This window comes from Grampus griseus, assembly GCF_964374135.1.
Source record: "Grampus griseus genome assembly, chromosome: 15".
Lineage (NCBI taxonomy): Eukaryota > Metazoa > Chordata > Mammalia > Artiodactyla > Delphinidae > Grampus > Grampus griseus.
The window spans coordinates 45,286,283-45,309,190 of record NC_139009.1 but is presented as its reverse complement, the minus strand read 5'-3'; the positions used below and the strand labels follow the sequence as shown (position 1 = coordinate 45,309,190).

General features: G+C 41.0%; 1 protein-coding gene across 1 annotated transcript in view; it reads right to left on the bottom strand.

Annotated features, from left to right (window-relative positions):
* Nucleotides 1–22,908, bottom strand: part of EML6 (EMAP like 6) — a gene marked incomplete at both ends in the record, with an annotated part of 312,634 nt that overhangs the window by 34,980 nt on the left and 254,746 nt on the right. Inside the window, 2 exons of the mRNA XM_082672746.1 lie at nt 12,699–12,825; nt 12,924–13,125. Coding sequence (XP_082528872.1) covers nt 12,699–12,825; nt 12,924–13,125 — 329 coding nt within the window. The remainder of the gene's footprint in view (nt 1–12,698; nt 12,826–12,923; nt 13,126–22,908) is intronic.

Genomic DNA, 22,908 nt, shown 5'->3' with positions numbered 1-22,908 from the left:
ATTTGGAAAGGATATGAGGTAATAGAAGTAGATAAGCTTTAGAGCCTTCCCCACTCAGCCATAAGCATGGTTTAAGAAAAAGTTTGGAAATCCCTAGTGCTAGACCACTCTGTTTTGAGGTCATCTGGTGCTAGGACCTGTCAATTCAGAGATGAGGGGGCCACCATTTATAGAAGGCTCAGAATCTGCTTCTAATCTTTGTTTGTAAAAGCTTCTTGGTTTCCTAAGGAACATATGGCCTAGATTGAGAGTAAATATGTACCAGAGGGACTGAAAGATTAATGTAAGAGTATTCACAGATTCCTTCTTTATAATCCCCTGCTAAGAATAGTTCTGGCACTGCCACCTCAGTGTTTCCTCACACTGGCTAGCTGAAATGGATGAAGGGTGAGGTTGCCTTGTGGGGGAAGGCAGTCTGTGGAGTGGAAAACATTCTTTTCCCATCCCCTCACCATGGAGGATTAGGAGAAGGATTCCACTCAGGACACAACCCCCCCCCCACCTTCAATACATGTCTGGGGGTGCTCAAACCACCGTCCCCAGAGTGAGGCACTAGAGGGAGGGGGAGGATAAAGATCACCCTTCAGGATCCTGATCTGCCTGCAAATCCACAAGTAGGGGTTACTGAAAGATAATGAGATGCTGACAGCCAAATGGGTGAATATTGCAAGGGGCCCCTGGTGCCTGGGGATGAGTCCCTGTCCATGGGAACTGTTGCAGGCACTGCTCATTCAACCATATGAAAGGAAACTTGTGGAATATATGACTGAGCAGAGAAGTTGCCTGATCCCCTAGATTCCCTCCTAAACACTCACTGTCATATTCTGCCTGCCAAAGGAGACAATGACCCTCAATGCCACAGAGATGTAGCTTAGGAGTAAGGGTCTCTCCACTTAAGGCTGGTGTTTGAAATTGCCTAAAGGCAGAATCCTTTAACCTGAGGGCTGGAAGGGGCCAGGGGTGTCCACTACTTAGAGAGAGAAATTTCCAAACTGCATTATGAATGTAAAGACAAGATGCTGACAAGATCTTAGACTTTGATATCTAATCCATGGGTGTCAGTTGGAAATCAACTGGAAATCAACCTAAATCTTGTTGTTAAGGAGTTTATTCATTCATTCAACAAATATTTATGGAGTGCTGGCACTGTTATCAAATTTGGAGATAAAGTAGTATATCAGAAATTTTGCTTTCACAGAGTTGACATCCTAGTTTGAGGAGAGGGGTTAAGAAGAATCTCCTAATCTGGTAAACAACAAAGGCCTGTGATTGTTCAACTCTTAAGGCAATCCTCAGACCTCCAACCAACAGGAGTAGGATTAAAAAAGAAGTGGCATTGATCCCACTTCTGACACCAATCCCACATCCCACTTGTTTTTTTTGGCTGTCACCCACGGCATGCAGAACTTCCCTGATCCCTGGTTTAGGGATCAAACAGTGACCCGTGCAGTGGAAGCTCAGAGTCTTAACCACCAGATCACCAGGGGAGTCCACCAATCCCACATCTGATTGCCTGAAGCCCTTGCCAGAATGCAGTCAGCCACTTTCCAGGTAAACACTGGATATCTATTGAGGTTTTAGATGTAAGAGAAAAACCAAGGGCAGCTAAATTTTGCTTTGACTCTCACTGAGCCAACTCTTTTTGTAAAAGTCAGAGATTCCAGAACAAAAAAACAAGGGAAATGGAAAGATGTGAAAGGTTTCAAATGTTGGGGAGGTAATGGTAGTAATAATAAAGTTGATATAAAACTGTCATTAACTAACTTTTGCTTTAAAAAATGGCCAAGATGGAGACTGATTTCAAATTAAAATTTTTAAATGTGACGATTTCTACTTTAAAATATGTGTACTATCCCACTGAAGAAAAGCCCAGAATTAGAAGGCTTCACTGGTAAATTCTACCAAACATTTAAAGAGGAATTAACACCAATCCTTCTCAAACTTTTCCAAAAAACGGAAGAGGAGGGAACACTCCCAAACTCATTTTACGAGACCAGCATTATCCTGATACCAAAAACAGAAAAGGACATTACTAGAAAAGTATAGGCCAATATCTCTGATGGATACAGATGTAAAAGTTCTCAATCACATACTAGCAAACCGAATTCAGCAGCACATTAAAAGAATCATTCACCATGATCAAGTGGGATTTATCCTGGGGATGCAAGGATGGTTCAACATATGCAAATCAATCAGTGTGATATATCATATTCACAGAATGAAAGAAAAGAAATATATGATAATCTCAACAGACATGGAAAAAGCATTTTACAAAATTCAACATCCATTCATGATAAAAACTATTAACAAATTAGGAATAGAAGGAACATATCTCAGCAAAATAAAGGCCATATAAGACAGGCCCATAGCTAATATCATACTTAATGGTGAAAGGTTAAAAGCTTTTCCTCTAACATCAGGAACAAGACAAATGTGCCACACTATTCAACATAGTACTGGAAGTCCTAGCTAGAGTAATCAGGCAAGAAAAAGAAATAAAAGTATCAGAATTGGAAAGGAAGAATAAAATTGTCTCTATATTCAGATGACATGATTTTACATACAGAAAATCCTAAAGACAACCATAAACCTGTTAAATCTAATCAATGATTTCAGTAAAGTTATATGATACAAATTAACACAGAAAAATCAGTAGTGTTTCTATAAACTAACAACAAACTTTCAGAAAAAGGAATAAAGAAATCAACCACATTTACAAGAGCATCAAGAACAAAATACTCAGGAATAAATTTAACTATGGAGGTGAAAGATCTCTACTCTGAAAACTAAAAGACATTGATAAAAGAAATTGAGGAAGAGGCAAATAAATGGAAAGGTATCTCATGTTCATGCATTAGAAGAGTATTGTTAAATTGTCAATACTACAAAAGCCATCTATAGATTAAATGCAATCTCTATCAAGATTCCAATGGTGGGACTTCCCTTGTGGCGCAGTGGTTAAGAATCTGCCTGTGAATGCAGGGGACACGGGTTTGAGCCCTGGTCCAGGAAGATCCCTAATGCTGCAGAGTAACTAAGCCCCTATGCCATGACTACTGAGCCTGCACGCTACAGCCCATGAGCCACAACTATTGAGCCCATGTGCCACAACTACTGAAGCCTGTGTGCCTAGAGCCTGTGCTCCACAACAATAGAAGCCACCGCAATGAGAAGTCCATGCACCACAATGAAGAGAAGCTCCTGCTCACTGCAACTAGAGAAAGCCCACACGCAGCAACGAAGCCCCAACACAGCCAACAATAAATAAATAAATAAATAAATAAAAACATATTAAAAAAAAGATTCCAATGGCATTTTTTAACAGAAGTAGAACAAACACTCTTAAAATTTATCCAGAACGACAAAAGACCCTGAATAGTCAAAGAAATCCTCAGAAAGAAGAACAAAGCAGGAGGCATCACACTTCCTGACTTCAAGCTATACTATAAAGCTATAGTCATCAAAACAGTATGGTATCAATATAAAAGCAGACAAATAGACCAATGGAACAGAATCAAGAGACCAGATATAAACCCAAGCATGTACAATAAACTAACATTTGACAAGGGAGCCAAGAATACTCAACAGAGAAAAGACAGTGTCTTCAATAAATGGTTCTGGGATAACTGGATAGTCACATGTAAAAGAATGAAACCAGACCCATAACTTACACCACTCACAAAAATTAACTCCAAATGGATTAAAGACATTTAAATGTAAGATCTGAAACCATGAAACTCTTAGAAGAAGACATAAGAACAAAGCTCTTTGATATAAATCTTGGTAATGATTTTTTGGATACAACACCTAAAGGGCAAGAAACAAAATAAAAAATAAACAAGCAGACTACATTAAACTAAAAAGCTTCTGCACAGTAAAGGAAATCATCAACAAAGTGAAGAGACAATCTATGGAATGGGAAAAATATTTGCAAACCATATATTGACAAGGGGTTAATATCCAAAATATATTTAAAAACTCATACAACTCAATAACAAAAAACCAAATAACCTCATTAAAAAATGGGCAAAGGACCTGAATAGACATTTCTCCAAAGAAGATATATGAAAGGCCAACAGGTATATGAAAATATGCTCAACATCACTAGTCATTAGGGAAATACAAATTAAAACCATAATGAGGTATCAATTCATTCCTGTTAGAATGCCCATCATCAAAAAGACAAGAGATAACAAATGCTGGCATGGATGTGAAGAAAAGGGATCCCTTGTGCACTGTTGGTGGGAATGTAAATTGGTGCAGCCACTATGGAAAAAAGTATGGAGGAGCCTCAAAAAATTAAAAATAGAACTACCATATGATCCAGCAATTACACTTCTGGACTATATCCAAAGGAAATGAAAAACACTAACTCGAAAATATATCTGTACCCCTATATGCACAGTAGCATTATTTACAATAGCCAAGACATGGAAACAACGTAAGTGCCCATCAATGAATGAAATGGACAAAGAAGTTGTGGTATACACACACACACACAATTACTAGAGTTACCCATAATTTACAAGTAAACTACATCAAACAGGTGCTAAGACAATACAATTTAAATGTTAAAAGCTAACTTTTCTAACTCAGAATTTTTTTTTAAGAGAGAGGTGACCTTGCCAGTCTGAGATAAACAGTAGAGGCTAGCAGGAAGCCCAAAGACTTTCTGAGGGAAGAAATAAATATGCTTTAGCTTGTTTATTTATTTTTTTTTTGCGGTACGTGGGCCTCTCACTGTTGTGGCCTCACCCGTTGCTGAGCACAGGCTCCGGACGCGCAGGCTCAGCGGCCATGGCTCATGGGCCCAGCCACTCCGCGGCATGTGGGATCTTCCCGGATCGGGGCACAAACCCGTGTCCCCTGCATCGGCAGGCGGACTCTCAACCACTGCGCCACCAGGGAAGCTCTAGCTTGGTATTTTGATTTGTGATTTGTGACTGTAAGTTATGCAGCTTCTAAGGTGAGAAAACAGGGGTGGAGGGTTTGAACCTCTCATTCTTTTCATAAAAGGTGGAAAATGCTATAACACGCAAGACAATGTTATAAAGACGGTGTAGAAACAGAAAGGGTTAAGTCCCACATTCTTTTATTCATCCCTGGACAGAGAGCCCGAAGCTGCAAGCCTCAGCACTTGTTCATAAAGAACCCTGAAAAAATACAGACTGCTGACTCAGGTGCACTGAGAAAATAATCCCTAAGCTAACTATTACATCCACTTAGAAAAATAAAAATTAGTGAATACTTTAATGCCAATTTCCATAAAAATAGTTCAATTTGTATTTATTTTGTATCTTTTATCATAAAGTTGGAGTTCTGTCTGAATACAGGTTCCAACTGAATATATTAAATAAAAATCTCCATTATTACTGTTCCCCATGCAGATGGTTAATCTAAGCAGTTAGGTGAGGAGGAGGTGGGAACATGGCCCCACCAGGTGCAACTAGGAAGATTAATGGCTGGTCAGTATATTTGGATTTTTTTTTAATTAATGTTTTTTTGAAATTATTTTTTAATTTTTATTTATTTTATTTTTGCCTGTGTTGGGTCTTCGTTGCCGCATGGGCTTTATCTAGTTGTGGTGAGCGAGGGCTACTCTTCATTGCAGTGCGTGGGCTTCTCATTGAAATGGCTTCTCTTGTTGTGGAGCACGGACTCTAGGCACACAGGCTTCAGTAGTTGTGACACACAGGCTCAGTAGTTGTGGCTCACGGGCTCTAGAGTGCAGGCTCAGTAGTTGTGGCACACAGGCTTAGTTGCTCTGTGGCATGTGGGATCTTCCTGGACCAGGGCTCGAACCTGTGTCCTCTGCATTAGCAGGTGGATTCCTAACCACTGTGCCACCAGGGGAGCCGCATATTTGGATTTTAATAAAAGACCATATCCCACATTTGGAGTTATTATTAGATCCTATCTAGAAATTAAGAAAATGCTTTTGTGATTCATTTCTGTGGTCATCACCCAGTTACCACAGGAGGCAAAACTGGGGTTGCATGGTATTTTGATCCATACAAGAAAACGGATATTGGTACCAAACATTTCTATAGTTTAAAATTTCTAACTTCTGTTTTTTTGTCTTAATGTGAAAATACAAATCTCTGGAGATGGACGAAAGATGTTTAAACACTATTTTTAAAGATACTGTGGAATCTCCTAGAGTAACGGAAATAAAAACAAAAATAAACAAATGGGACTTAATTAAACTTAAAAGCTTTTGCACAGCAAAGGAAACCATAAACAAGACGAAAAGACAATCCTCAGAATGGGAGAAAATATTTGCAAATGAAACAACAGACAAAGGATTAATCTCCAAAATATACAAACAGCTCATGGAGCTCAACATCAAAAAACAAAAAATCCGGGCTTCCCTGGTGGCACAGTGGTTGAGAGTCCGCCTGCCGATGCAGGGGACACGGCTTTGTGCCCCGGTCAGGGAAGATCCCACATGCCGCGGAGCGGCTGGGCCCGTGAGCCATGGCCGCTGAGCCTGCGCGTCCGGAGCCTGTGCTCCGCAAAGGGAGAGGCCACAACAGTGAGAGGCCCGCGTACCGCAAAAAAAAAAAAAAAAAAAAAAAAAATCCAGTTAAAAAATGGGCGGAAGACCTAAATAGACATTTCACCAAGGAAGACATACAGATGGCCAAGAGGCACATGAAAAGATGCTCAACATCACTAATTATTAGAGAAACGCAAATCAAAACTACAATGAGGTATCACCTCACACCAGTCAGAATGGCCATTATCAAAAAAGCTAGAAACAATAAATGCTGGAAAGGGTGTGGTGAAAAGGGAACCCTTCTGCACTGCTGGTGGGAATGTAAATTGATACAACCACTATGGAAAACAGTATGTGGGTTCCTTAAAAAACTAAAAATAGAACTACCATATGACCCAGCAATCCCACTACTGGGCATATACCCTGAGAAAACCATAATTCAAAAAGAGACATGTACCACAATGTTCATTGCAGCACTATTTGCAATAGCAAGGACATGGAACCAACCTAAATGTCCACTGACAGATGAATGGATAAAGATGTGGCACATATATACAATGGAATATTACTCAGCCAGAAAAAGAAACAAAATTGAGTTATTTGTAGTGAGGTAGATGGACCTAGTCTGTCATACAGAGTGAAGTAAGTCAGAAAGAGAAAAACAAATACCGCACACTAACGCATATATATGGAACCAAAAAAAAAATGGTACTGATGAATCTAGTTTCAGGGCAGGAATAAAGAGGCAGACATAGAGAATGGACTTGAGGACTTGGGGTGGGAGGGGAAAGCTGGAGCGAAGTGAGAGTAGCAACGACATACATACACTACCGAGTGTAAAATAGTTGGCTGGTGGGAAGCAGCAGCATAGCGCAGGGAGATTGGCTTGGTGTTCTGCGCGATGACCTAGAGGGGTGGGATAGGGAGGATGGGAGGGAGGCTCAAGAGGGAGCAGATATGGGGACATGCGTGTGCATATGGTTGTTTCACTTTGTTGTACAACAGAAACTAAAACAGTATTGTGAAGCAATTACACTCCAATAAAGATCTATTAAAAAAATAAATAAAATAATGCAAAAAAAGATACTGTGGAATATAAAAATGCAATGTGACTACAAAATACTGATTTTATAAAATATTGATTTTATAATTCTCATCTTTTATGAGTTGATTCTTGAGGCACTCCTAGACAGTGGTGTAAAAACTATGGCTCATCAAGACTGTCCCACTTATATGTATATGTATAACTGATTCACTTTGTTATAAAGCAGAAACTAACACACCATTGTAAAGCAATTATACCCCAATAAAGATGTTAAAAAAAAAAAAAGACTGTCCCACTTAAATTAGGTAAAGTTTTAAGTGTCTCTAATAATTCTTGATATTGATTTGGCTGTATTTACTGGCATCTTTGATTGTATAGATACAGTTATAATATTAGGTGATAAACACCTTTACATATTCAAAGGCATTTATAAAGGATAGTAATTACTGTTCAATATTAAAATGGCCTGAAGTTCTCTTCTGTGATAATAACACCAGTTTCCATTAGGAAAAAAATTTAAGAATGAGCTGATATTTTCCATGTGCCCCTCCAAAATCTACCCTCCACCCTTCTCTCCTGTTCTGTGCCCTCCATGGCTGGGCTGTTGTGGACTCTTTCAATGGACTGTCTTGCCCTTCAGGTTCTGACTGGATTCAGCTAAAGAGAGGCACCAGTAGAAGATTAGTGAGTGAGAGGAGAATGCAATTGAGGCATCTATTCCTTCAGTACCTCCTTGCTGGGACTCACGTTAGTTACCTTCAACCCTCCCGGTCAGGTCTCAGTTCCTGTAAGGTGGATTGCTCCCACAGCTACCTTCTCCACGTCTGGCAAGAGCTTCCTGCACTTGCCCCTTCTGTCCCTGGGATGGTAATGATTTACTATCCCCAAGGTGCTACCCCATCCCTATTGTTTCTTTTCTTTTTTTTTTTTAAATTTATTTTATTATTTGATCTTTTGGCTGTGTTGGGTCTTCGTTGCTGCGTGTGGGCTTTCTCTAGATGTGGTGAGCGGGGGCTACTCTTTGTTGCAGTGCAAGGGCTTCTCATTGCAGTGGCTTCTCTTGTTGCAGAGCACGGGCTCTAGGCACACAGGCTTCAGGAGCTGTGGCACGTGGGCTCAGTAGTTGTGGTGCACGGGCTTAGTTGCTCCGCGGCATGTGGGATCTTCCTGGACCAGGGCTCGAACCCGTGTCCCCTGCATTGGCAGGCGGATTCTTAACAACTGTGCCACCAGGGAAGCCTCCCTATTGTTTCTTTTAATCCTGCCCACACCTTTGCTAACAGTCCCTTCATTAAGCTCTCCCCAAATTACTTCCTTTTCAGAGTATCTTTCTTTCTTGCTGGGGTCACAACTGACACAGAGTTTAGGCCAAGTGTGAAAGACTTAGGTTATTCCTTTCACTGTCTACCACTTTTATGAAATTCTATCTAAGATATTAGTTGTCTTATATTTATATATTCTTTAAAGCCAACTCTAGGGGAGCCTGAGCCAAGAATCGAAACCAGAAAAGAAAGATTTCTGAAGTTTTAGATAAGAGTATCCAATGCAGTCTTTAGAAATACAATATATAACATGGTGCAAAGACAGGAAAAAGCTCCTATTCAAACAAAGCAAAAAAAAGTTACATTTAAAATATCCATATAACCTTATGACTTTTTGAGCCTACTTTCTTCTATTTCAGGTCTACAATAATTTAAGCAATCTAGTAGTTATGGGGAACAAACTAATGCGCACTCAATAGAGACCCAATTCCCTGCTTGGGACAGGAACACCAAAGACGAGCGTGCATTCTGAGCACTAGACGAGGTTCTGGAAGCGTGGATTCCTGACGATGGAAAAGACTTCCTGACCTTCCTCAGCCACATAAATACCACAGATGGCTGCTGAGCGCCAGGATGACCCAAGAGTTCACGCAAGGCTAGGTGCTAGCTGGACAGGTGTGGCTGGGTCAAGGAAGCAAGACAGTCTGGCGTGCTAAAGCAAAGCTGAAGTGGGGGACCAGCATGCTCGGTAAGCACCTGGAAGGGACTGCATATTGGTAGGTGTAGCCTAGTATTCTTTTGAGAGCAATTACACATTTCTCTCAACTTTCCCACCTGTTGAAAGACTGAAACTGAAGATCGTATGGCTTCTGAAGAATAAGAACTCACAGTGTATTAGAATTATACAAAAAAGCATAATCAAAAGCCTTCCAGCTACTTAAAAATCAAATGAGTCTAATTAGAAACAATCTATGACTATCATAAATTTTAGGAAGTAGGGATTCAGTTGCTTAAAAACTGATTGATATATAATGTGCAGCTGCCTTCAAGGCACTGTTCTCAATACGACAGATGCCACACTCATCTCACAGGTTCTAAGGTGGAAAGGGATTTAAACCAGAAGTAGAACTGCCTGAAACACTGGTAGGAGGCAAAATAAGTCCCTGCACTGAGTGGGTGTTCCAAGCTCATATCTCCTGTGGTCCTCAAGTATTTGTCTCCCGTTAGTCTTATTGGTGCCTAAGTCTTATTGGTACCTCGGTACAGGTACATAGAACAGGCACCCAGGTATCTGCAGGTATACACAGAAGGGAACAATGAAGGGAAGGTCAAGGACAGTCCCTGGTCAGTAGGGCTTGAAGTAGTCAAAGGGAGCAGTGTCAAGGTTGACAGTCTCGAATATTCCCAGGGAGAACCTGGGTGTTTGATGCCTGGCCCCCTGCACCTGACGTCTGAGATGCTGAGCATCTGCCTCTCTCTCACGCCTGGCATGCTGGAATCTGTGGAGCCCATTTTGCGCTCCAGGTGGAGGACTCAGGGAAGCTGTCTGCCTGACTTATTGTTTGGAGTCCCCCCTACCCCAAGGGCTTGGCCCTGCCTCACGTTCCCTCTCTCATCCTGCTTTCTCACAAATTCTCTGAATGTCTGCCTCGCCTGGCACCCCTTTCTTTTGCAGGTTGGAAGCTGCCTACAGTCCTATCTCTGAGGTTCAAGCTTCCCTAAAATTACTGACAAGGATTGGAGGAGACTGCTTGTTTTCAGTTCTGATTAGGAACTGACTCATGACCATGGAGGCTGCTAACTCAGACACCACTTACTACTCCTTCTCCCCTCGCCCATTCCTGGTGTGGTCCTGCTTAGCTCCCAGCATGCTGTGCAGCTGGCACCCTGCTCTATGGTTACAGTCCCCTCTGGGAACTGATGCTGTCAAGGCTTCTTTAAGTTATCGAAGACATTGCTATGTATAGAAAAGGCTTGACTATTCCTTTGGACCCTGTATTTATATCTTAAAACTGTATTCTTCACTGCATGTTTTACTCACACACCCTGGTGTGAATTATTTTTTTAAATGCCAGTAAAGTGGTGAAATGCCTACCCCTGTATCTCATAACACTATGAAGCATTTTTTCTTTCATATTAAAAAAAGTCAATCCTGTGTATGCTAATCTATGACGACCTTGTGTGATGAAGAAAATGAGGGAGCTTCAAAATTCTGGATTTTAAGACTGAAAATTCTTAGGGTCCTCTCTATCTTCACGTTTCTTACCTCTTCCTAAATTGGGCAGGTATGAGATTTTTACAGACCTGCCCAAAGAGACACCAAGACCAAGAGAGGTTCAGGTGAACCTTATTTTAGGTTAGAAACTAGCTGTAGTGTTTGGATTTAGGAATGTGATTAGATTTCTATATCTTAGTGGCCAGTCTAAATCTCAGCATGATGAATCACTGCGTTGTAGCAAGCAGCCAGAAACAACCTTGGAATAATAGCCAAGTCAACTCATTTCATAATGTTATGTGGAACTGGAAAGGTTGGGTATTTTTTTTTCAAAAGAATGTGTAATTTAGGCCAAATGTTTATTTTAGAGTGGATTATTTAAGTGGGAAGCTTATTCATGTACTTAGGTGCATATGATTTTTAAAAAATTTTCTTTCTTTATTCTTAGAATTAGTTCCTTTAAAAATATTTCCTCTTTGTGGCCACTAAAAAACCATGTCGCAAGCAAAATAAACTATAACTTACAGACTACTGCAGAAAAATCTTTTTTTTTTTTTTTTATTAAAAGAGAACTCTGAACCCTCATAGTAACACTTAACAAAGATGCTAGGGAAGAATTAGCGTTTTTTGGTTTTTTTGCATCAATTCAATCTTCTTGCCTGTAGCACACCCACCATTTATTTTATGTTATTTTAACATCTGGCACTAAACTGAAGCAGGAGGAGAAATGACATTTTATTTCTTTGTATTTAAATTTCCACCTAATAGTAAAAGGTGATAGATTAGATTTAGTAAATACTTATTAGGCAGAAAGCCATGCTGAATGCAAAAAACAACTTGAACCGCATTAATTATACATCATGGGACCAGGGTACATGTGAACACTGAACCCATGTCAGTGGAAAGAGCCCACAGAGAATTCTTAAACATCTTTGAGATCCATGAAATTCTCTTTGGATGTTACAGTTTTTATTTAATATTTATCCTCCTTAGTATGAATATGGTAAATCAAGTAATTGTAGTAATTATGAGTTTTTGTTTGTTTTTTAGAAATGCTAAAGTGTTTCATCAATACTTACAGTAGCACATCAGAAAGCACACCAAAATAATACCAGAAACCCTTTCTACACAGAGGATCCACAGCAACAAAATCAAATTGGTTAGGCCTGGAATGGTCAGACACGTCTGAACACATCTAGGCAGGTGAAGACACATAAGAGAAGGCACACCAAGTGATACGGTGTAATGCACAGACTCTGGGCAGAACGGAAGATTATTTCTCACAATCCACAGATATTCCTCCTAGGCCTTAGAAGCCTGCCTTCCCCCCACCTCCCCAGTCAGCATGCTCCCCCAACAGCCATCACATTCAGGACAGGTTTGGGCTGCCCTGACATCCTCTCTGGGCAAAGGGAAGCCTGGCCTAACCAAATCTCATGTCTAATCAAGTCATTTTCCATAAACAACTTCTGCAAAGTGTAACCCGCCCTCTCCTCACATTAAAGGCTGTGGGCAGTTTCCCTCAGCTTAAGCCTGTGTGCAGGTTAAGACTCTGTGCATATACATAAATAAAGACTAGCTTAAGTAGCAACTTTTGAGTGCAAAGAAAATGTACTCTGCTTTCAACGAGTTTCTTGTCAAGTGTAATAAATGCAAGCAAACCTGGCAACACCATACCTTTCTTCCACTGAAACTTCTTTCATCTGCTGGTGTGGTTTGGTGCCTTCCATCTCCCTGATGCTCACAGCACAGATCTTGGTGGTGTAATCGACGGCCTTTTCTCTAGCAACGTCACTGTCATAGCCTCGAACAGAAAGACACGGGAAGGGAGCAGAGTTGGTTTGCGGTGGTGCGGGAGCAGGTGTGGAGGAAGGCGTGGCCGGCGCCAGCCACTGGGCTCACCTCCATCCTCCTCCGCGTCAGTGTCTGACTCCTCACTGTCCGCCAGCTTGCTCTCCTGGGTCCCCACAAACTCCCTCGTCCAGATCATCAGGGCCGTGTCGGCACCGCCCACCGTGAGCAGCACAGAGTCGTTGTGCAGCCACCTCACGTTGGTGACGTGGGCACTGTGCCCCACGTACCTCTTGAATCTTGCGTGCTGGCCCTGCAAAGCCGGAAAGTGGCGATGACCCCACTGGGAGTCTCATTATTCCTGTTTCTGCACTATTTCATCCCTGTTACTCTCTAGAGTAGTTTCCACTGGATACAAAGGAAACGATTCATGTAAGTAGTAATTTCCCTATATTTTTCTAGAGTGTAAGCTCCGCGAGGGCAGGGATTAGCTCTCTTTCTTCCCTAGAGCATTTCCTGCCTCGTAGGTCCTCAACAGATAGTCTGTGAGGGAATGAATAAAATGCAAGCTACAGAACCTATTTCTGGAAGGAGCCTAAGAAAGTATAAAAAGCTTGTTTCTGCTCCTCTCAAGTATCAAATGTGCATTCTCCATAGGTCTCTAGTGCAAACTCCTGATGGCAAGTCTGGTTGAAATTAGAGATCAGAAATGTCTCCCTGGTCATACCCCACAGTGAGTTTTGTACCACAGTCCAGGCTGTGACAGAAGAGCAAGGGCCTTCTTATGATCCTGGGGCAGCAAGTTAAGGTTTAAAACGAACTCAACAGTTTCTGCCACAGACACTGGAAACAATTCCTAACACTGGAAACACTCAAGTAATTGATGTTAAAACAAAGTAAGCTCAAAGAAAAAGGAAAAAACAAACAACATCAACCCCCCTCAAAATAAAGACATGAACTGAAAAATCCAATTAATAAACGAGTTGACATGGCACCTTAAAAAACACCAAAAAAACAAAGTAAGCTCCTTTTTAAACAAACGTAACCAAGTAAACGGAACCCAGTTTATCAGTCACTACTGAAAGCTCTTCAGAGTGGCACCCAGGTCACACCACCCCAGTGGGGAAGGATGAGGGTTGCTCATCCTTCAGCTGCTCACCCAGGTGCAGACCTGACAAGCAGTGAGAAGCCCATGCTGGCACCGGAGACCAGCTTCCATTTTTGACACACGAGCCACAGCCTGGCAAAAACAGCTCCAGCAGGAGCCACTGAGAGAGGCAGAGTTTTTCTAGCCTCTCAGTGACTCCCGGGGAATACCTTATGCAACGTGGGAAGCTGCATGCACTTTCTGAGGTCACGCGAGGGCCATTGGTGTCTCAGATGAAAACTTTATTCAATCATTGACAAGAGGCTTCCAGACGGTTTTGGACGGGCATGCTGGGAAACCTGAAACCAGCCCAGAGGCGTGGCAGGAGACAGAGGCAGGAGAGTGTGTGACTTTGAAATACTCTTGGTCAAGATCTCTGTGTATCTGGCTGACCCCTAGCTGACAGCAGAGTGGAAGTGCCCACCCCTCGGCAGAGTACTAAGTCTAGAAAGATTAGGGGAGCAAGCAGGCAGGCAGCATTTCTAGGAAGCCCTCCAGAGCCACTACTTGCTAGAGAATAGGCAGAGCAAAGTAAGGATTTCCAAGGGAAACAACTGTGTGACCATGTGAGATCCAGAAGGCATGGAAACAAAGAGGACGGTCAGAGTGGCTACAGCCACGTGTCCTGCTGGTCTTCCTCCTGGAAGCGGGAACTGACCCATTTTATCAACTACAAATGTAAGCTGGTCTCTTGAGAAGAGGAGAAAGTGAAAGAGCTTGAGAAATGCCTCTCCATACTCCTACGTCTAGACAGGACAGAAGAAACCCAAAAGAAAAATACGAAGTTAAAAATATTCTAAAGTGATCAGAGTTAGGTAGCAGGGCAAAAGAAAGTGCCACACAGGAGAAAGAGAAAGAGGAAAAGGGTCTAAGTCACGGAAGCTGTTTAACAAAGATGATTCAAGATTCTCAGAATAGGAAACAAGATCACTGCTCCACAGAACAATAATGGGAATTCACAGTTACTAGAAGGTTCCAGGAAGCTAGCTGCTCCCCCAGGAGCAGGGTGTTTGGTGGTTCCCTGAGGGCCTATGGACGGAGTCTCCTGGAGACCTGGCACAGCAGGTCAGATGAGCTGTCTTTCTGGGTCATCACGCCAAACTATGCATTTTTGTAATACCCATCAGGACTCACTACCACAACCTTCCTCTTCCATTGGGTCATGAAAGAAAAGAGAATCTAGAATATGTCTCCAGAGTGCTGGTTGTTAACTGCTTTTAGGTGAGAAATTCCTGAGAATCTGATGAAAGCTATGTACCCTTTCCCCACGTTCACAACATTTTACATATAGTTTCTCTGTCTGTAAAATTTTACGTACAAGGTTCTTCTCTGAAGAACCACTCTCTAGAGACTTTGACATTCTGAGAAGGCAACTTAACAACTTGAGGGTGGATTTTTAAAATGTATGGGAATGTAAACTGATACAGCCACTATGGAGAACAGTATGGAGGTTCCTTAAAAAACTAAAAATAGAGCTACCATACGACCCAGCAATCCCACTACTGGGCACATACCCTGAGAAAACCATAATTCAAAAAGAGTCATGTACCACTATGTTCACTGCAGCTCTATTTACAATAGCCAGGACATGGAAGCAACCTAAGTGTCCATTGACAGATGAATGGATCAAGAAGATGTGGCACATATATACAATGGGATATTACTCAGCCATAAAAAGAAACGAAATTGAGTTATTTGTAGTGAGGTGGCTGGACCTAGAGTCTGTCATATAGAGTGAAGTAAGTCAGAAAGAGAGAAACAAATACCGTATGCTAACACATATATATGGAATCTAAAAAAAAAAGAAAAAAATGGTGCTGAAGAACCTAGGGTCAGGATAGGAATAAAGACGTAAAAGTAGAGAATGGACTTGAGGACATGGGGGGTGGGAAGGGTGGGCTGGGACGAAGTGAGAGAGTGGCATGGACATATATACACTACCAAATGTAAAATAGATAGCTAGTGGGAAGTAGCCGCATAGCACAGGGAGATCAGCTCGGTGCTTTGTGACCACCTAGAGGGGTGGGATAGGGAGGGTGGGAGATGCAAGAAGGAGGAGATACAGGGATATATGTATATGTATAGCTGATCCACTTTGTTATAAAGCAGAGACTAACACACCATTGTAAAGTAATTATACTCCAATAAAGATGTTAAAAAAAAATAAAATAAAAAATGTAAATGACATGGTGGTATCTTAACCTCTCTGATAGAGTGAAGGGGAACAGCACTGGAAAGGAAGGGAGGCTATGGAAAGCAATCGGCTAGCTATACGGATGGAGTTAAAGGACAGCATCAGGTTTTCTGGGATGTGGTTGAAGGTACTGGACAAATGGGTGGGCTCTGACAAAGGAGAGTCTATCTTTTTTTTTTTTTTTTCAGTACACGGGCCTCTCACTGCTGTGGCCTCTCCCGTTGTGGAGCACAGGCTCTGGACGCACAGGCTCAGTGGCCATGGCTCACGGGCCCAGCCGCTCCGCGGCATGTGGGATCTTCCCAGACCAGGGCACGAACCCATGTTCCCTGCATCAGCAGGTAGACTCTCAACCACTGCGCCACCAGGGAAGCCCAAAGGAGAGTCTATCTTACAGATGCTGGAAACAATGTGATTATCAGGGGACTAATACTCACACTGAGATTTTAAACTGTAAAACTGCATATATAGGGACTTACGTTTGTCATGGATTGAAAAATGCCTGGAAGAGAGATCTAGTAACTCATAGGAAAGGAGAACAAGGAAAAGGGTTAAGAAGAAGACATGACATTAGACTCTAACAAATGGAACTTGAATTTTGGACAAAGATCTACATGATGATAATACAGTCTCATAGGCATCACCAAGACTTGGTGACATAGTATTCAGTGCTAGAACACTGCAATGGGATGCTGTCTTAGTCTGGTAGGGCTGCCATAAAAAAAATCCACATGTTGGGTGGCTTAAACAACAGCTATTTATTTCTCATGGTTCTGCAGGCTGGGAAGTTTAATATCAAGGTGCCAGCCAATTTGGCTTCTGGTGTGGGCTCTCCCGCTGGCTTGTGGACCCCTTATATTGAGCACATAGAAAGTTCCTATCTAGCCTTTCCTCAGTGTCAGTGTGCATGGGGAGAGGGAGTGAGCTCATTGGTGTCTCTTCTTATAAGGACACTAATCCTGTTGGATCAGGGTCCCACACTTATGACCTCATTTTACCTTAATTACTTCTGTAAATGCCCTCTCTACATATCCAGTCACACTGGATGTTAGGGCTTCAACATATGAACTTTGGCAGGGATGCAAACATTCAGTCCATAACAGAGGGTGAAGTGTGGCCAACACACACAGAGCATTGGAGGAGTGACTGTACAGCTAGAAATGTTCATCAGTCTGGGTCCATGAATTTGGGAGGGAAAGAGTGCCAGGAAAATCAGATGGAAAAAAAAGAAGGAGAGAAGTGATACTATCAAAGTGGTTTATATGGGTTAGTGATTTTCAAATGCTTTTAAATTATGAAATTTTTTCTTCAATCAAATCTTACACAGTAGAACTCAAGAATAAAAAGAGAAACAATCCAATGTGAAATAGTGGACAAAAGATTTGTACAAACACTTCACAAATGACCAATAAGCAAACGAAAAAGTGCTTAGCATGATTAGTCATCAGGAAAATGTAAGTTACAAACACAGTAAGATCACACTATCTACTCCTCAGGACAGCTAAATTTTACAAGTCTGACAACACTGAATTATCAACTGGAAATCTCTTACATTTTTGGTGAAAATGTAAAATGATACAATCGTTTTGGAAAAAGATCTGGCAGTTTCTTAAAAAGTTAAACACACATTTTTCCCAATAACCCAGAAATTCCACTCCTATATATTTATTTAAAAGAAAGAAAATATATGTCCATAGAGATTTACCCAAAAATGTTTATAGCAGCTTCATTATAATCAAACATGGGAAAAGCCTGTATTCACCAACAGCTGTGTGGATAAACAAACTTTGCTATATCCACACAATGGAATTCCACTCAGCTAAAAAAGGAAAGGATTATTGTTACACACAACATGAAGAAATCTCAGAAACATTATCTGAGTGAAAGAAGCCAGAAACAAAATGGTTCCTAATTGATCATCCCATTTATATGAAGTTCTGAAACAGGGAAAACTAATCTATGGTAAAAAACATTGGAATCGTTTTTTTCATCTGAGGGTGGAGTGGGGGTGGAGATTGACCCAGAAGTTAGCATGAGGAAACCTCCTGGGGTGATGATAATATTCTATATCTTGAGAGGTGTTTGGATTATACGGGTGTATATGTTTGTCAAGGCTCATCAAAAGGAACCTTAAAATTGGTGCATCTTGGGGCTTCCCTGGTGGCGCAGTGGTTGGGAATCCGCCTGCCGATGCAGGGGACACAGGTTTGTGCCCCAGTCCGGGAGGATCCCACGTCCCGTGGAGCGGCTGGGCCCATGAGCCATGGCCGCTGAGCCTGCGCGTCCGGAGCCTGTGCTCCGCAACGGGAGAGGCCACAACAGTGAGAGGCCCGCGTACCGCCAAAAAAAAAAAAAAAAAAAATTGGTGTATCTCAACTATACATAAATTTTACTTAAAAAATACTAAAAAGATATTGAACCCTAGGTAATGATATGTAAGTTGAAACAGTTAGGGGTAAGTATCCTGATGTCAACAATTTACTATGAGCCACAGAATCTAAGCGGTGGGTTTCTGGGAGTTCACTGTATCATTCTTTCATCTTACCTGTATGCTTGAAAATTTTATAACAAAATCTTGGAAAAAATCTTACACAGAAGCTCAATGTACAAAATACAAAAACACAGAGTGACTCTGGTTGGAGCAGGAGTGGGGCCCCAGAGCCCCTACCTTGTTTTCTGGGGTTGTCCCTGAGGAGCCTTCCTGGAGCTCTGGGAGGCGGAAGAACACAGCTTGAAATTACTGCGATAGACAGACAGCCCTCCTGCTCAGGCTGGGGATGTGGATGATGAACTCCCAAGACCAACACTAAATCTAGCTCAGGAGCAAGATGCAGTAGTACCGTGGGGATTTCAGGTATCTAAACACCTGCCCAAACCTGAGTCCACTAAAACCAGGGTATCACTAACTTCTTGACTTGTCCTGCTAGCAGTCTCGATTCAAAAAATGTAGAAATAGTGAGGAATTGCTACACAGAACTGAGTTCTTATCAAATAGGAAGGGCTGATAGGTGACAGTAAAGTGATGAATCATTGGGAGAAGGCTACCAGATGGCTTTGGGATTAGGGATGGACAATGAAGGGAACACTGGACATAATCATAAGTGTATGTTAGAAAAGGCTACCCAAAATGATAATCTGATGAGATTCTAACAAATGAAGAAGGAAAGAGGAAGGCATCTAAAGAAACCAAAGTGGCTGAAGTGGTAGCTGGAGCAAAAAACCAGGGATGAACACAAAAGTCTTCTACACACGACTTTAGTACCATTTCAAGAAAGCAAAAGTCAAAAACTAAGACAACTGAAAAGGATTTTAAACATGTAAACCCACGCACATATGGTCACCTTATCTTTGATAAAGGAGGCAAGAATATACAATGGAGAAAAGACAGCCTCTTCAATAAGTGGTGCTGGGAAAACTGGACAGCTACATGTGAAAGAATGAAATTAGAACACTTCCTAACACCATACACAAAAATAAACTCAGAATGGATTAAAGACCTAAATGTAATGCCAGACACTATACAACTCTTAGAGGAAAATATAGACAGAACACTCTATGACATAAATCACAGCAAGATCCTTTTTGATCCTCCTCCTAGAGAAATGGAAATAAAAATAAACAAATGGGACCTAAAGAAACTTCAAAGCTTTTGCACAGCAAAGGAAACCATAAACAAGATGAAAAGACAACACTCAGAATGGGAGAAAATATTTGCAAATGAAGCAACTAACAAAGGATTAATCTCCAAAATATATAAGCAGCGCATACAGCTCAATATCAAAAAAACAATCAACCCAATGCAAACATGGGCAGACCTAAATAGACATTTCCCCAAAGAAGATATACAGACTGCCAACAAACACATGAAAGGATGCTCAACATCACTAATCATTAGAGAAATGCAAATCAAAACTACAATGAGGTATCACCTCACACCGGTCAGAATGGCCATCATCAAAAAATCTACGAACAATAAATGCTGGAGAGGGTGGGGAGAAAGGGAACCCTCTTGTACTGTTGGTGGGAATGTAAATTGATACAGCCACTATGGAGAACAGTATGGAGTTTCCTTAAAAAACTAAAAACAGAATTACCATATGACCCAGCAATCCCACTACTGGGCATATACCCTGAGAAAACCATAATTCAAAAAGAGACATGTACCACAATGTTCACTGCAGCTCTATTTACAATAGCCAGGACATGGAAGCAACCTAAGTGTCCATCGACAGATGAATGGATGAAAAAGATGTGGCACATATATACAATGAAATATTACTCAGCCATAAAAAGAAACAAAATTGAGTTATTTGTAGTGAGGTGGATGGACCTAGAGTCTATCATACAGAGTGAAGTAGGTCATAAAGAGAAAAACAAATACCGTATGCTACCACATATATATGGAATCTAAAAAAAAAGAAAAAAAGTGGTTCTGATGAATTTAGGGGCAGGACAGGAATAAAGACGCAGACGTAGAGAATGGACTTGAGGACATGGGGAGGGGGAAGGGTAAGCTGGGACGAAGTGAGAGAGTAGCGTTGACATATATACACTACCAAATGTAAAATAGATAGCTAGTGGGAAGCAGCTGCATAGCACAGGGAGATCAGCTCGGTGCTTTGTGACCACCTAGAGGGGTGGGATGGGGGGGAGACGCAAGAGGGAGGGGATATGGGGATATATGTATATGTATAGCTGATTCACTTTGTTATACAGCAGAAACTAACACAACATTGTAAAGCAATTATACTTCAATAAAGATGTTAAAAAATTATTTTAAAAATATAAAGTGAACTATTGGAAATAAAAAAAAAAGGATGTACTTAGGGCTAGAAGAAAAAGAGAGAAAAGTTAGGAACACTTCTTACATCAGATGGTTTAATATGAACAGAAAGCATGTTTAGCATTTAATGATGTCCTCTATTAAAGGGAACGCTCTTCAAACCAGAAAGGGCCAAAGAGAGCTCCTGCCCTTGAGTACAGACACGTTTAAATGTGACCATAGAAATAAGGTCAGTAATAGCTGAGAGTTTAGAAACCAGGAGAGGCGGCATCCAAAAAAATAGGTTCCTGTATCCAAAAGGGAAAACAAGTAGACTCTGGCAAATACTGATTCATGAATTGATGCAATCCCTGGAAAATTCTAGGGTGAATTATTACACACAAGGTTGATAAGCACTTGGAAAAGGAAGTAATGATGACTAGGCAGCAACAGGGGTTCACTGTGAACTAACTGCTTATCTTTTATTGGTTGGTGTATTAGGAGAGATTAGGGATACCAGCAACACAATCTGGCTTTCAGCAGGACATCTAAGTTTTAATGATGTCTTGCTGGATTAGAGACAGAAATGTGATCTCCATGAGGACATGGTCAGACAGATTTAAATGTCTGTTACTGATATGTGTACATTAATGAATAGAATGCCAAAATGAATGGGGGCTCTTGGTGGTGGTGGTGTTTAGTTCTTTCTTTTTCTTTCCATGATTTGGAACTCACACTTGTGAAATCAGAGGATGCTGGAAGGGAAAGCAAATATTTTGAAAAGGTATTTCAAAGATGTTGACAGGCTGGAACTAGGAAAAATAAATAAGATATATCTTATTTGGTACAAATACAAAGTTCTGTACTTACTCAGATTTTAGAAAATCAATTGTATAAGTCCAAGATAGGGGATAACCTTAACATTTGGGGGAATAACATCTACGATTCAGTTGTGTGGTATGGCAGCCAAAAGAGTTGATGCCATCTTAAGTTTGTTTTAATGCAAAAATAAAATCAAAACAAGAAGATGAGTCCTACTGTACCCTGAGATGGTCAGATTGCATCTGAATCACCAAATTTGGTTTTATTTTTTTTATTTTTATTTTATATTGGAGTATAGTTGATTAACTACGTTGTGCTACTTTCAGGTGTACAGCCACTATGGAGGTTCCTTAAGAAATTAAAAATAGAGCTACCATATGATCTAGCAATCCTACTCCTGGGCATATATCCAGAGAAAAACATGGTTTGAAAGGATACATGCACCCCAATATTCATTGCAGTGCTGTTTACAATAGCCAGGACATGGAAGCAACCTAAATGTCCACTGACAGATGAATGGGTAAAGAAGATGTGGCACATGTATACAACGGAATATTATTCAGCCATTAAGAAGAATGAAATACTGCCATTTGCAGCAACCTGGATGGACCTGAATCTGGTTTTAGATGAGACAGTTTAAAATGGAATTGAAATGGGCAAGGGAGATGAAGAGTCACAAACATCCAGTTACAAAATAAATGAGTCAGGGGGATGAAACGTACAGAGTGGGGAATACAGTCAATAATAATGTAATATCTGAACAAACACAGTGTTTTAGGTCAATTATACTTCAAAACAAACAAACAAGCAAATATACAAACTCATGGAAAAAGAGATCACATTTGTAGTTACCAGAGGTGAGGGTGTGTGTGTGTGAGGATTGGACGAAGGCAGTCAATAGGTACAGACTTCCAGTTATAAGATAAATAAGTACTAGGGACATAATGTACAACATGATGACTACAGCTAACTCTGCTGTATGATATAATGAAAGTCGTTAAGAAAGTAAATCCTAAGAGTTCTCATCACAAGGAAAAAAATTTTTTCTTCTTTTTCTGTTGTTTTGTATCTGTATTAGATGATAGACGTTCACTAAACTTTTCGTGATAATCATTTCATGAGGTGTATACGACGAATCATTATGCTGTAACCTTAAACTTACACAGTGTTA